Source organism: Tauraco erythrolophus, chromosome 4 (genome assembly GCF_009769465.1).
Source record: "Tauraco erythrolophus isolate bTauEry1 chromosome 4, bTauEry1.pri, whole genome shotgun sequence".
Taxonomy (NCBI): Eukaryota; Metazoa; Chordata; class Aves; order Musophagiformes; family Musophagidae; genus Tauraco; species Tauraco erythrolophus.
The window spans coordinates 1,312,427-1,327,674 of NC_141468.1; the positions used below are offsets into that span (position 1 = coordinate 1,312,427).

The following is a 15,248-nucleotide window of genomic DNA, read 5'->3' on the forward strand; positions in this document are numbered from 1 at the left end:
GCTGAAGTCAGGAGCTCCTCATCACCCAACCCTTTAGCTTCTGATCCAAGAGCTTGTTCTAGCACATCTGCTCAGGCTTAATTATCCCCCTTCCCTCTCAGCTCCCTAACGAGAGGCACATCAGTTATCTGAAGACGGAGCCCAGGGGAGTTTTCCAAATTAGCCATCCCAATTTATGTCCACATATTTCTGTTAGCTGCAGGAAGAACACTTCCTCGAGGTTTCCTGCAGGAATAACAACACCTGAAGTTTGTTACGTGGATCAAAAAAAAAAAAAGCCAATTTAAAACTGAACTTTGTAATCAAGTTTTGCATAAATCACCGCAACACAAGCCACACTATCGATATAAATGCTATTGTTAATCACTGCTATTCCCAGCTTTTAGACTGTGTTATTGAGCTTTGGAGAGTGAAGGCAGTGCTTTCTTATAATTAGTTAAATTCAGCTGAAACAGAAGATTCCTTGACATCATCTGTTTGGATGCCCATTATAGAAGGGACAAAGGAACACTACTGCAACTGCACTAAAAACTAATTAACACAGCTTAGTCGTTAGTGGGTGCAGCTGCCTGAAAAGTGGGATTTTTGTCACCGAGTTTGAAGTATCTCCTCCTTCAGAGATGAGCTGAAAAAAAACCCAAAGCTTACACCACTGCAGAACAAAAAGCCTAGTGCTGACCTTCGCCAGATGCTCTGAATTACAGGCGACCTCCGGCAGACCCAGCAGAGTTTCAAAGACACACATTTATCACAGCCTTCTTTAATAAATCAGAATTAAGCAGACTTGACACTCTTTGAGCCATTTTGGATGACAATACTACTAATCCGCAGAAAACCCCCTAATTAACTAGTGTGCTACTGCAAATAAACAGAATCCTGAAACAACCAAGGAAGTTAAAATGAAAGACAGCTTGGAACTGCAGAACCAGGGCACTGTTCCCAGTAGCCTCAAAATTTTCCCTTGTACTGTCAGTGACTTATTTTTCCCCCTCTTTACTCATTGCTCCCATCTTGACAACTTTAAGAGATGTGGGGCTCGAAATAAAGGAGGTGGGAACGTTCTCTACATAAGATGTATTTTAAGGTTAATGAGGAAAACGCTTCCCCTTTTGCTCCGAGCACGAGCTGTTCCTACCCCTAAACCAGCACAGATCTCTGGCAGCAACCAGAGTCCAGCTTTTGGGCCACGGAATGCAGCCAACCGATACACGGGCAACCAAAATCTGGACAAGTCTCTCCTTTTATCTGCCCAGAGCCACTGTCAACACAGACTTGACTCAAGCCTGTCATCCATGGGATGGGAAGTTCCATATTCTGTCACCAGCTCAGCAAACTGTGCTCTTCCCTAAAACTCTCTTTCCACTTCGCATGGTGTTATTCAGGAACTTGGCAAGCAAACCTCGGCGGTGTACCTGCTCCGTGTGATTAAAAACGGTCCAGGATTTCACCCCTCGTCTTCAGCAGATGTACGACTGGTTGTAGTGCACGGCCCAAACAGATAGCCCAGAAACAGGGACTGGGCAGGAGGCTGGATACACTTCTGGCTCATATGCTAAATTTAGTCCAGTCTGGTAATGACCTAAAAACAGTTGATGTGGGGTTTTGTGACTCATGTGGCAGCCTGGTCAGCTCCATTCAGTTCCTAAGAGGAGAAGGTGCATGCTGCAAAGTCCTGATGCCATTTGGGTGACTTCAGGAGAACTGGAGGGTGAGAAGTTGTTATTCACTCACACCTACATACAACGGCTTTGACTGAGCCAAGCAGTTTCAGCTTCTGATCCATCCCATGTCTCTCTGAAGAATTACAGGAACGTTCTCCCCCCGCACCCTGGGTGTTTTACATGCTCTTGTCCACAATTTTTGTGTATTAAGGAAAACAAGCAAGAGAAAACTAGCAGCAGTGACAAGGCACACTTACTCACAGAAGCATAAAACCTTCCAGCTCAGGACTCTCTTTCCTTTAAGGGGCTTTTCTTCTGTTTCAAGCACTTTGTAAAGAAGAGTAAAAGGCTTCAGCGTTGTAGTACCATACACCCAACTGTGAAGCCTTTCCCTGGGTGCTCAGCAACAGATCTCCAGCGGCTATTTGAAATAAAACAAAAGCTACAGAGGATTATGAAGTTCACCTGTCTTAAGACTCACTTCTTGTACCTTCCAAATCCACAGAAAACTGGCGAGAGAGAGTTGCACGCAGAATATCCTGAAGTGTCCTAAGAACACTGAACTTCAGGTGAAGAAACCTGTGACTCTGGAAGCCACCGAGAGGCACAGAGGACAATTTCAGGACTACTAAGCTGTACATGTTCCAAGACTCCTAAAGAAACCACACTAATGCAGCTCTTGACCCTGCAGAATCCTGCTGCACCCCAGCCACGCTGAGCAGGAGGCCCTTGTGAACACATAAACTGAAGTCTAAAAAAAGGAAACGACATCAAATGCAATATTCATCAGCAGAGGACTAAAACTTTTGGCTCTAACAAGACAGAGATGCTGGTTCAGACTCAAACTAGCCGGTTATAACTTCAGCTGTTCTCATATACAATCCCCCACTTGCGCAACCAACTCATGGCGGAAAACAGTCTGAGGAGGAAACAACGTGCACAACGTTGAGAAGAGGCACCAGCAGCATCCGGGCTCTCTCGAGGCAGCTTTGCACGACAACCTCAAATCACCTTTGCCAGAACCCCCACGCAGACAACCACCCCACAAAACCCACTTCTTGCTATGACTAAACAAGCGTAACAGGCAAATCTTTGCTTAACTGTGAATCTTTTTCCAATGCATCACGTTGAAGCGATGAAAGATTTTTCTTTTTCCAGAGAACTGATATTTAAAAAGCTACAGCAGGTCAGTCTGAAGGGCCAGATTTTCAGCGGGCACCTGAGCATCTGCACAAATCGACACGTGTCTGCAGGAACCGATGTGAAGCAGCTCAGGGCGAGGAGCTCCCGCGTTGGCATTTGATCATCCCGAATCCTAATGCAAGAATCTAATCCTCTGGCTTTACCGGATGCTGAGAATCAAACCCAATTCTCTCCTAAACAATCTATACTCTAAATCTGTAAAATTGAGTTTAGCAACAGAGGACAGGCAGATGGTTTAATTGTCCAGTGCAGGACTGAATACCAAGTTCATTTCAGTGGGTCAGCAAATGTTCTTATTTCTTTCAGAGCACGTTTACGGCACGCTTTTAAGTGCAAAATAGTACCTTCTGATGCAAAATAAGTGCAAACTAGTACCTTCTGATGGATGCAAGGGCTTAACACTGTGAGTACATTATTGCCAACCTTTTCCATTTCACGACATTTTTTGTTTCATTTGGCAAGATGCAAGTCTCAATATCGTGCCGGGGAAATTCAAGCCAGTGACTGATAATCAAAGCAGAGTTCACAGCTTAAACGACTTGCTGAAGCTACAGGAGTATAATTTTTTCAGTCTTGCACTTAACCACAACTAGTGTTTTCAGATATGCCCCCGCCAGCTCTGTGCTTTTCTCTACATGCAAAATGCACTACTTTTGCCTTCTGCAAAGGCAGCAGAGCCTGGATGGCTCTTTACCGGCGAAATCTCCTCCATCTTGATGGAAACAAGGCAAGTATCTAAACTCACCTTTTCAAGGCAACCTTCTGGTCATGCTGCCAACATCAAACAAAAGAAAACATGGCAGGAACTATGAAGTAATAAAAACCCCTGGGTTATGACTAACATGTAACTTTCTCAGCAGTTGCAAGCACGCCAGAATCTGTTTCAATCCAAGACCTCAGAGCTTTACCCAAAACACATGAGTTCATTACCATGCCCCCAACTTTTAAAAAACTGTGAAAAGCACCGGCTGTGAGCTCGCTTGCCGGGTGCAGTCGCTCCTATCAGCCTCGACAAGGGGGAGTTAACACCTCCCTGCATACCTTCCCTTGCAAGGAACGCAGACTCCGGGACTGAGTTACAAGGATCTGATTTCTGACATCACTTTTCAACCCAGCCTTGTCCCCCTCAGTCTCTCAAAGCCACATTCTCCTCTTGGGATCTAAGTTTACCCCAATAACCGCACACGGATTCCTCCCCTAGGCCAGGAGTATTAAGTTACCTATGATGCCAGGCCTGTTAAACAAAACACTGATCATCTACCTTCCTTATTTTCACCACTTCCCTCATTTCACAACTGGCACAGTGACGGGTTGAAAGCCTTAAAAGAAAAAGCAGGAGGTGGCTTCCACAGCATCGAGGAGTAAGCCAGTATAACCACGCCGAGCTCCATCGCAGTTAGATTTGACATTATTGCCAGTGTAAGTGCTTCACTCCTAATAGGGCTGTTTGTGTATTTCAGTCGTACAAATCAGAGGATTACACAGCAAGGCCATCCTCAGAAATTTAAAAATTTTGTGGAAATCAGTTGTTCTCGTCCAAGCGAACTGCAACTGCCGAGTATGACGTAGATACCTTCAAGAAGCATGGCCAACGCATCGCTATGGAGGACTGCTCCCAAGTGCCATGGACATGGACACGTTCCTCACGTGGAACACGAGGTCAGCATGAAAGCAGCCCAGTTATCAGGAGGTTTAAAACTTGCCTTGCTCTGCATGCGTTCACGTTCAGCTGTGTTGGCTTCGACGACTTGAGAGGGAAGGTCAGTGAGTTTGAATTAACGGTATCAGACAGAAGAAAAACATAACCAGTTTCATTTGCCTTCAGCAGAAAGGGTTGTGTAAGAGAGCATCAGCTTCCTCCAGCTTTGATTAAACGTATCACCAGGGAGAAATCTCTCCCTACCCCTAATAAAGACAGGAGGAAAAAAAAAAAAAAAAAAAAGAGGACTTTCCCCAAACAAAAGAGCTTGGGAACAGCCAGGACATGAAGGCATGTTTGGGATTGCATCCATCACCAACTCCATGCCACGTTCTCTTCCTTCAGCATTCAAAAGCACGAGGCTCCTCTCAGTGCAGATTCCCAAGGCTGACACTGGGCTTCGGAAAAGCCAACTGCCTGCCGCTCTCCCAATGTAGTTAAAAATCAAACCCGGTTCTTTTCAAAATAAATAAAAAAAACAGATCTGGCTTCAAACCATTTACACTTGACTAAGCAAGACATAAAAGAGCAGCTTCATTTGCCCCTAAAACCAAGATCATTTTCAACTCTTCAACCACGTCCACAACGGTGATCAAAAACTAAACTACAGCTTGGCAGTACAGTTTAAAAATAGTGAAAAATTTCTTCCTTTTTCAGGGGGTAAGCTTGATAACTGCGTACGCACCTGATTCTGCTCTAAATCCTGCCAGGTTTCAGTCAAAACCTCCAATTCTGTGGACTGCCAGAGTCTCTCCAGAGCAGACATGCTTAAGCTTACCTTCCAACCATACCTTGCTCGGGCTGGGAGCAGGCAGACTGGCCACTATTCATCCTCTCTCAATACCACTCATTCATTATGCATCCCACCACCTCATCCCCTCTTGTTCACCTCCATTTGGATATAGTCTGTCCCAATACAGTCATTATAAAAGGTCCACAGACGACTGACTGGAAACAATCAGCTGTTACACGGAGAGTACCCAAGCAGTCGGGAAGGCAGCAATGATTTGCACATCTATAATTTACATGCAAAGTCCCCTACCACTGCTCTGCTCTCGCAGGAGAGAGCGCTCAAGGCCAGGTGAAAAGCCCACTGGAATTTGGAAATAATGCAAAATTTATCTAATAATCAACTACCAGCTTTTAACCTCAACCTTTCACAGGGGATGACAAATGCCTCCAGGGGAAAGCTCCCCTAAAGGGCAGCAAGTGTCACAAACGCAGACTTTTCCTAACGAAAACATTAACACGAATTTAAAACGTTCATTTTTAAGGGAGTATCACAAAAAAAATTGAAGCCAGGTAAAGCTACAGCCAGATAGTGCAAAGTGTTTCAGAATAATCCACCCAGACACTCTATTTGTACAACCTCAAAGAAAATATTTCACGCTTCTTCTAGCACTCAGTCCAAGGAAAGCAGGCACCAGTGAAATGCAATCATTTCAGGAAAGCAGCATTTGACCCGCTGAAAACGATCGAAAAATCCCATCCTCACTCTGAGTCACTAATACCTAGAAGTCCACACCACCCCCTGCACTTCCCTGCATTTGGAGCACGCAGAACATGTGGGCATGCTCTGTAATTCCCACTTTAAAAGGGATTAGAGCCTACAGACCACCACCACCACCTCAGTTTAGAAACGACACACGCAGATCCACCCCTCTACCTGATTTGAAACACCAAGAAAACGGACTGTGAGTGATTTGGCTTCTCTGGGAAGGCTGAATCAATTTGCTCCAGGGAATAAGTCAAATGATTTAAGACTAGAGGACAGCTCTTGGAAGCTGCAATGGTAACCAGAAAAAAAATAAAAATAAAAAAAGAGTATCTTAGTCCTGAATCCAGCACCAGCCCCAGTTTGCAGAGAATCATTGATGGCTACACAAGCCCAAGAGGCAGTGAAACACCTTTTTCCAAGAGACTAAATCCACCCTCAATCTCAGACAGATCATTATCTGAGAGGTTGAGGAACTGGAAGAAGACGGAGACTGAAGATGAGGAGGCATATTTAGAGGTGTGTGGTCATAAGGCCGAAGGGACTGAGACAGGAGAGGGAAGAGCCTGGCAAAGATTACGCAGAAATTGCCTCAGTGATGAGCAAGCGATCGCCTGTGCTTCTCTGCAACGGTTGACCAGTACTCAAAGTGCATCAGCGTCAAGGAACAAGCAATTCCGAACATCCCAAGAAGGTGGAAAAAGGAAAAAAAAAAAAAAGCAAGGAGGGGGAAAAAGGAAGAAAGGGAGAATCGCATGGTTCTGCCAGCAATAAAACCAACTCGGACCGTTTCCCCGGGATGCGGTAGGAGATCATAGAATCCTAGAATGGTTAGGGCTGGAAGGGACCTTCAAAGGTCATCTAGTCCAACCCCCCTGCAAGGAACAGGGATATCTCCAACTAGATCAGGTTGCTCAGGGCCTCATCCAACCGGGCCTTGAACGTCTCCAGGGATGGAGCATCCACCACCTCTCTGGGCAACCTGTTCCAGTGTTCTACAACTCTCATGGTAAAAAATTTTTTCCTAATATCCAACATGAATCTACCTCCCTCTATTTTAAAACCATTACCCCTTGTCCTAAGATCCATCACACAGGGCGTTTTCATCTGCAAGCTCCCTGCTGGAATCCACAGGCACCGGCACACAGGCTGCATGAACCTGGTGGAAACCAGAGACGGCAAGGTCGTATGATTCTTCAGTCACGCGAGCTCTGTTTTAGCGAAGAAAAACAAAGAGCAATGCTCTATGTTCATTATTCCAGAAATACATGGACAAAATCCACAGGGAAACGCAGGGAGTGAAAGGAGGGAAGCTGAATGCACACAATAAGACGCACAATGAAACGCTCAACTCCTATACACACACCCACTTCTATAATTCACATTCAATATTTAAAAAAAAAAAGAGTTATTCAGCAATCTCTCGTCTTTGCTGCCAGAATAATGTCCAGAATGGCAGGAGAGCAAAGCAGAAAATCCAAACACCTCTGCCTCAGCACCACATCACCTTCAATTTAAGGAGACAGTAAAACAGACAGCTATTTGGCTGGGAAGCCACCCCATGCAGGAGCCTGTCGCTTTAACTGTGGGCACTCTCCTGCCTTAACGACAACCTGTTATGTGTTTATCCTGGTTATGACTCCGATTAAATCACAGTTTAAGAAGGGCACCAAGTACCAACAGGTGCTGAGAACATTAAGTTATACTGCAACCAGCAATCGCTCTGCACTGGGGCAGTTTCAGATGCACCCTTCCCTTCCTAACAGCCCAATCCCTCCTGCTTTAACGTGCCTGGAAAAAAATAAAATAAGAAAACAATCGAGGAGAAAAGTCTATCAGGACTCTGAATTTAAGCACTCCTTCGCTTTTGCTTGCAAACCTGGAGCCTCCAAGGAGCAAAGTGCCACCACCTTCTCCCAGAGTGACCCAGTGGCGAGGTGAGAGCTCCGCAAGCGCCCGACCCTCCAAAGGAGGCACTCAGCACCTTGCAGGATTTACTCCTTCCAGATTAACAGTCTGCTCAACCTGCTCCAGGTACAACAGGTAGGCACAAGGTAAGACAGCATTTAAGTTGAAGGAGCAATTAATTGATGTTCTTGTAAAAACAAAGTAAGAACACACTCTGGAAAAGCTCACCTCTGCTTTCCATGAGCTCAAGGAAGAAGGCAGCAGCACAACACGGGGCAGCTCCTCCTGCTTGCCATGCAGGTATCAACAAAGCAAGTGTTCAGCAACCTCAAAGTTTTGCTTACAAGCTTTTCATAAGATCGTTTCTTTATGCTTTTTTTTTAAAAAAACATAATTTTAATACCAGTGCACAGCAATAGCCAGAAGCAGGACAAAAGGCAAGCTGCACTTAGATGAAGATTAAATGTAGTATTTCCCTGGCAAATGAAACAATGCAGAGCCTCATGGGGGGCACCTTCTGCTTAATCCTACATATTAAGTCTTCAACAGGGTTTGCAAGAACCACAGCCATGCTCGAAGCCAACATTATTGGCTGCCGCTGCGAAGAAACGCCGGACACGTGGGAGTGCGCTGGGCGAGACGCGGTTCCAAAAGCTTGCCGGGATTTTAAGACAGTTGTGGTGACACTTCAAAACAATCACCTGCTACAAACCCAAGCCTGCCCAGAGCACCGTACAGCTTCACTGGAAAAGACAGAAGAAACATCAAGCACGTCCTTCTAGACGCAGCAGGAGAGAGGGGACAGGGAGACTCTCACCAAAGGAGAGCAGGGACACCATTTTACAAGGCAAGCCACTTGTTTTACTGAAATCCTGCGTGCACTTTTTTTTTTTTTAAACTGTTACTACAGAGCAACAGCCTCCACGATTTGTTTAATCAGCATTTAGTAATCTAATGCCAGTTTAGTCTTAAGAGCTGGGTACCATAAGCATAATCCTAAAGACGACTGCTGTACTTTTCGGAATACTGAATCAAAACCACAATTCAAAACCACAGCTCCGAGTCTGGGGAACGAGACGGAGAAACAGTTAAAACTACCCGAACGCAGCGCGACGCAACAAAGGCTTTATTTTTCTTATTTTAAATAGGGCTGGGATGTCGAGCTAGAACAGGCGCTCTGCTCCACGGCATCTCAACCCAATTCATATTCCCCACTTTCACCTCAACGACTTCCCAATCACACGATTAAGGAGGTGCACCGCGCTCCCAGGTCTGCTCGCCGAGCCCGAGCTCCAGCAGCCTCCGCCACCAAACCGACAAGGCAACAGTGGAAGAGTGAACTTACAGTTCCAGCCAACAGCCCGGCCTTTTAGGGGGGAAAAAAAAAAAAAATCCAGCCACCAGCGGAGACGCCGCATCCAGCTCTAAAAGCAGCAAGATGATACCCTTGAAAGTTGTCATTTAGGCAACAAGGAGGATTCGTTTCTTTTTTTCCTCTGGTCAGTTTGGTTTCGGCAGAACGATCCGTGGATCTAGAGTTCTCGCAATGGTAGGTAGCACTACACGTTCTGAGCCGTGTTTAACTGGATTTTATTTATAAGCCATAACCTGTACCAGTATTTCTGACTGCTTTAGGGGAAGGGGGGGCTCGGGGGGCTCTCCCAGTTCTGAAACGTCTTTGTGCGTTTTGAAGTACCACCACACGACTACCCTCATCCCCGGAGACCTCATTAAAACAGAGCCCCAGAAGTAGAGCAGAAAGAAATCATGGAATCACAGAACGGTTTGGGTTGGAAGGGACCTTCAAGATCATCCAGTTCCAACCCCCCTGTCATGGGCAGGGACACCCTCCACTACACCAGGTTGCCCAAAATACAGCGTTGACATTTTAAAATCTACATTCCGATTCGGAAAAGTTTCCAGAAATGTCTATCCTTTGGGAAAAAAAAAAAAAAAAAAAAAAGGAACAAAAACCCCACCAACAAAACATCATCAAACCCTACCAAAACAAGACATTCCGGCGCACATGCTCTTCCCCTGGGGACAGGCCAAAGAGAACAGAGCCACGTGACCGCCCTATTGCTCAACGGGACTCTTGGAAGGGGTTCAAGCAGGATGATAAGTGCGGTGTAAGCCTATAATGAACACAAAAAGGAATTTATCCCAAATGTAAACCGTGTCCTACCCTTCGCCTCGGCGGAGCAAACACGGGGAGTGTGGCGATTACAAAATACGCCGCAGGTGAACTAAGGAGCTTTGGACCTTTATTCTCCTTGACTCAGGACGAGCCTAAAATTAGAAGGGAGTGCAACGCTCCGTGCGTTACGCTCCTCGGTAGCTCCGAAACCTTCAGCTCTGTAAACTGGTCAGAGCAGGGAGATTCAAACGAAGCCGGGTGCTATTTGTAATTCCTTTCATGCACAGAACACGGTGACACTTCCCTTTTCCAGCCCCCATGCTTAAAAATAGAGCTCGGGGACTCCAACGCCCAGCCAGAAACACCTATCCACAAAAGGAGGAAAATAAATCAGTGGGAAATAAACTCCCGTCCGCCGAGGGGCTGCAAACAGCTCGCCCTGGAGCGCCCCGGCTCGCTCCCCGGCGCAGAACAATAAACCCCGGCTCGGAACCGCCGCGGCCGGCAACGAACAGCCCTACGGTCCGGGGGGGTTGCGGGGTGCCGGGGTGCGTCCCCCCAAGGGTGTAAAGACGCCGTTGGGGCATCCCATCGGCTGGCGGTTCGCTCCGCCCCGGTCCCGGTTTCCGGGTAGTAACAGAGCAGCCAATCCGCGGGGCTGCGAGCTCTGCCCGAGGCCTCTCGCTGCCAACACAGCTCCGAGGCCGCCAGCTCACCCCAAAGCTGGGGGGAACCAGCAGTGGGGTCCCCCACCCCCAGCACCGCTGCAGCCCCCGGGGCGGGGGCGCCTGGGCCAGTGGCTACCTGGAGAGGCTTGGCCATGAGCTGGAGCGCTCGCCGGCATGCCCACGGGACACCCTGCTCTTCCAGGCTGCTGGCAAGGGGTCTCCAGGTGTTTCGGGGGGCTCCCTGCACAGCCACGCTCGCAGGTGGGGTGCAGGCAGTGCCCCCCGCCCTGTGGGTACACAGGTCATAGAATCACAGAACGGTTTGGGTTGGAAGGGACCTCAAACATCATCCAGTTCCAACCCCCCTGCCATGGGATCATCCAGGAAACTTCAGTGAGCGTGGCGGGGGGCAGCAGCCCCCCAGGAAGGGAGGAAGGTGACGCGGATCCCCGCAGCAGGCCCTTCCCCAGCATCCACACAACGCTCAGGAGAGAAACAATGAGTGACTCAGAGTTTCAGCACACAATCGTTCAGGCGATTATTAAACATCAGTTCAACACATTAAGGCACACACGCAGAGCTCCATGTGTCCGCCCCCCCCCCCCCCCCCCCAGCCCAGCCCACCCCCTCGCCAGCCCTAGAGAGCCAAGCAACCTCTCCCCTTCCCTGCTCACAAAGAGGCATCCACAAAAGGACACGGACGTGTTGGGATTGAAAACAGGAAGAATAAAAGGACCCCACTCAGCTCCTAAACCTGTCAGAGCAGGAGAAGGCAGCGGTGTTATTCACTCTGCCCATCACCCCCTCCCTACTCGAAAAGGTGGCCCTTGGCAGGCCATAAATCCATACCATTATTCTCCGTCGGAGACACGGAAAGGGGCTGAAAAGGGAAACTGTAACGAAAATGGCAGCAAAAAGGGAGAAAGGGAAAAAAAAAAAAAAAGAAAACCCTACACAACAACAAAACCCTCAAGCCCTGGGGAGGAGCAGCCTTCAAGCACATTCCTTCAGACGAGCCCTCTCTCCTGTGGTCAGCACCAGGACCCCTCCTTGCTCCCACGTCTGGAACCAGAGCCTTATTTCAGATCAGCTTCCAGGGAGGAAGATTCCCCAGGGAAGCATCTGGGAAGCCTGGGCCTAGCGAGCTGGAGCTGCGCTCACCCCGGGCAGGCGAGGCAAGTCGGGCAGACAAACAAAAAAGGCTGGGGAGGGAGGGAGGAGTGGTGAGGAGTCATCTGACACAGCCAACTTCCTAAGTTTGTTGTCCGCAGGAGAGCGACCGCTCTAACCCTCACCCCTGAAAACACAGGGAAGGCTGTGCCGACCAGAACGAGGGCTTCCCTTTTGGAAAAGCCTTGGGTTCCTTTTGTCAGGGGGCAGAAAGGGAGCAGAGTGGAAGCTACCCAGCGTTGGGAGCAAGGCCAGATCTTCAGGGCTTTCTACCTACCACCACACGGCCCCTGTCGTCGCTAGAAACACAGAGCGAGCAAAGCCACTCCAGAAAAACCTGCTCTTTGTCTCCTAAAATGCTGCGATTGCTGGAGATGCTGGCTACAAATCGAACAAAAAGGGGAAGGAAACAAAAAAAAAAAAAAAGGAGAGAGAGGGGGAGGGGAAAGGAGAGCAGCATCAGGATCAGGTTGGGCCTCAGCCTCCCTCCGGCCCAGACCTCTTTCAAGACTATCCCTAAGAAAGATTTTATTCTCCCCCCCCGCCCCGCCGCCACTAAACAGCTGGAATTCCTGACCCTCCTCCCGGTGCGATTAAGCATCGATCGCGATTGGCGTTGGGCAGAGTATGACATGTGTGTAACTTTAAACCCCCGGATAAAAATAGCTGCGATTCGAGCGCGATCGCTAGTCATTTCCTATTTGCTTAAAAACAAGGCGAAAAAAAAATTATATATATATATATATAAGAAGAGCAGCTTTGCAGAGACAAACACGCAGGCTGCGCGTCGAACAGAAGTTTCCTTCGATAAGCCACAAACAGGAGCGGTGCCACTCCTCCCTGCCCCCCTCCCCGAAGGAAACCACCCCACGAAATCCAAAGAAGTTTATCTCCTGCTGGAAACTAAATCAGACGCGTTTCTCGACCCCCGACAGCGCCGAGTCCGAGCCAGCGGACCCGAGTCCTGCTGAGGGAGGTCCGGGCACGTTCACATCAACATTTCCAGGCACTCTTGTCATTCCTACCCCCTTTCGGCACACACCGCCACCGTGTAAACAAAAACTATTAATAAGACAATCCTAGAATCGAATTCCCAATGATTTTTTTTTCCTTATTTTTCAAATGCCACCCACACTCCAGACCGAGAGAAAAAGGATTCACCGCCCTGTAAAGGGCCAAGAATAAAAACAAGGAGGAAAAATATAAACAGATCTATCCCAGAAGGGGAGGGAGGAAGAAAAATAATAAAGCCGAACCCAACCTGGAGCGTTACATAAACGAGACCTCTCGTGAGACGGGCGCCGGAGCCTTCGCCAACACCCCCGTCACCCAGCCACGGGTCTGCAGTCCTCGAGGGGGCCCCCCCTGCTCCCCCCCAAAATTCAGTCCCTAAGCCAGCACCAGAAGCTTCGTGAACCGCAGGCTGAAAATCAGGGAGTAAGTAATCATAAACACCACAAAAGCCTTTCTTTGGGCTGTGGCTGCTGGAGCTGCTCTCCTCTTCCTCACCCTCCCCCAGCAACTGGGCCGCGAGCCAGGGCGGGGGGGGGGGAGGGTGCAGGGCACCGGGCGGGGGGGGCTTCGCCAAGGTGGGGGGGGGACACCCCCAGGGGCTGTCAAGCCCCAGAAGGGGATAAGCCCCCCCCAAAATAACAGGCCGAGGGGAGGGGGTGGGTCTCCTCCTCAGCGCGGGGGGAGGAAGGCCCTCACCCCGCGGGGAGGGCAGGCCCGAGCCCCGGCTCTGGGGAGAGGCCTAGGCCGGGCCGCGGGAAGGGCCGCCGCTGCCGCCCGGGGGGGTGGGGGGCGACACCGGAGGGGGTTCCCCGGTGCCCCCCCCCACCTCCCGCCCCGGTGCAGGCCCGGCGGAGGAGGCGGGCTCGCCCCGCGGAGGGTGAGGGTGGCGGGGGGTGGGGGGTGGTGAGGAGGGGGTGCGGGAAGGATACAGCTTGACCACGTCGGTATCCATCCGCCTCTTGCCCGGGCTGGGGGAGGACATGGTGGCCGCGGCCGCCCCCGGTGCTCCGGGCGGGCTGTCAGCGCCGCCGCCGCGGACCGGGGACGCCCGGCACCGAGGGGAGCGGGGGGGCGCCGGGCTCCGAGCTGCTGGGACCCCCCCGCCGCTGCCGCCGCCGCCGCCGCCTGCTGCTGTCGCCGCTGCCGCTCTCCTCCTCCTCCTCCTCCTCCTCCGGTGGTGCCGCCGCCGGTGCCGCCGCCCGGGCCCCCCCCGCGCCGCCTCGCGCTCCCTCAGCCGCGAGCCCCGCTCCGGTCGCCTCTGCCGGAGCCTCTCTCTGGACCCCTGACGTCACCCGCAGTGACCTCACCGCCCCGCACAGTCGCCATTGGTTGCGGCGCTAACGCAGCGCCGGCCCCGCCCGCCCCGCGGCACGCCGGGAGTTGTAGTGCGGGGGGGGGGGGGGAGAGAGAGTGGTGGAGGGGCCGCGGGTTCGAGACCCCGCTGGGGCCGCAGCGCGGGGGTCACCGTCCGGCAGGACGTCGGGGTGAGGCGGGGGGGGGGGGGGGGGGCAGCCACCACTGAACCTAACCCTCTCCCCCCCGCCAGGATGGCAATCCAGGGACATGGAGGACGGCCGGGCTTTGCAGCACGAGTCACCGTACCGGCTTTCCGGTGCGACACCGGCAAAGCATTTCCCGGTGCCTCAGTTTACCCAACCGGATAGGGGAGGAACCCGTCACATCCCGGGGGTGACAGCAGCGCACGTGATGATGGTGCTAATGGGTGTCTCTCAAGCTGGCAGGGCTCTGGCGTGGCAACTCCGCACCCGGGGCGGATATCCCGCATTCCTGACCCCGACATCACCCCAAAATTTGTCCCAACACTTCCTCCCCGCACAGGGAGGAGACGCAGCTGAGGAACCCCCAAAAGTCCAAGCAAAGGGGTAACTCATCCCACAAGCGTGTTTGGGGGAGGGCGATTTCCTCCATTTAATGCCCCGACATGCCCCTCCAGCCCGGAGTCTGGCTGGGGCAGGAGGTAACACATCCGCGGGGAGTCAGATCCACGCCCCGGGTGAGATATGCTGGGAGGAATTTGGGGAGACAAAGAGGAACGTGGTTATATTTGAGTAGAGCAGTGGGAGAGCTTGGGATAGAGGGTCCTCCATTTCCCCAGCCTTGATGCTCCCTGACCAGTTCCAAGCAACTGGAAGAACAGGAAGGGGAAAAAAAGAAAAAAAAAAAAAAATCAGAATTTTCCCTTAATTTCTTTAAATCTTTGTATTTCATCTGTGTAATACCATATTTTTGCAGCAGAGATAATCTGGGGATAGCGGGGGCTGCAACAGCATCC

At 50.6% G+C, this 15,248-nt stretch overlaps 1 protein-coding gene across 3 annotated transcripts in view; it reads right to left on the minus strand.

Moving 5' to 3' along the window:
- Nucleotides 1-13,971, minus strand: part of UBE2H (ubiquitin conjugating enzyme E2 H) — a 51,917-nt gene extending 37,946 nt beyond the window's left edge. For 2 of the 3 annotated variants that reach the window (XM_086611247.1, XM_086611245.1), the window contains exon 1: nt 13,885-13,971. In XM_086611247.1, coding sequence (XP_086467373.1) covers nt 13,885-13,937 — 53 coding nt within the window. In that variant the 5' untranslated portion in view covers nt 13,938-13,971. Of the gene's footprint in view, nt 1-13,202; nt 13,406-13,884 lie in introns of those variants that run through there. The other variant, XM_086611249.1, reaches the window with a different exon arrangement.
- Nucleotides 13,972-15,248: the final 1,277 nt, after the last annotated feature.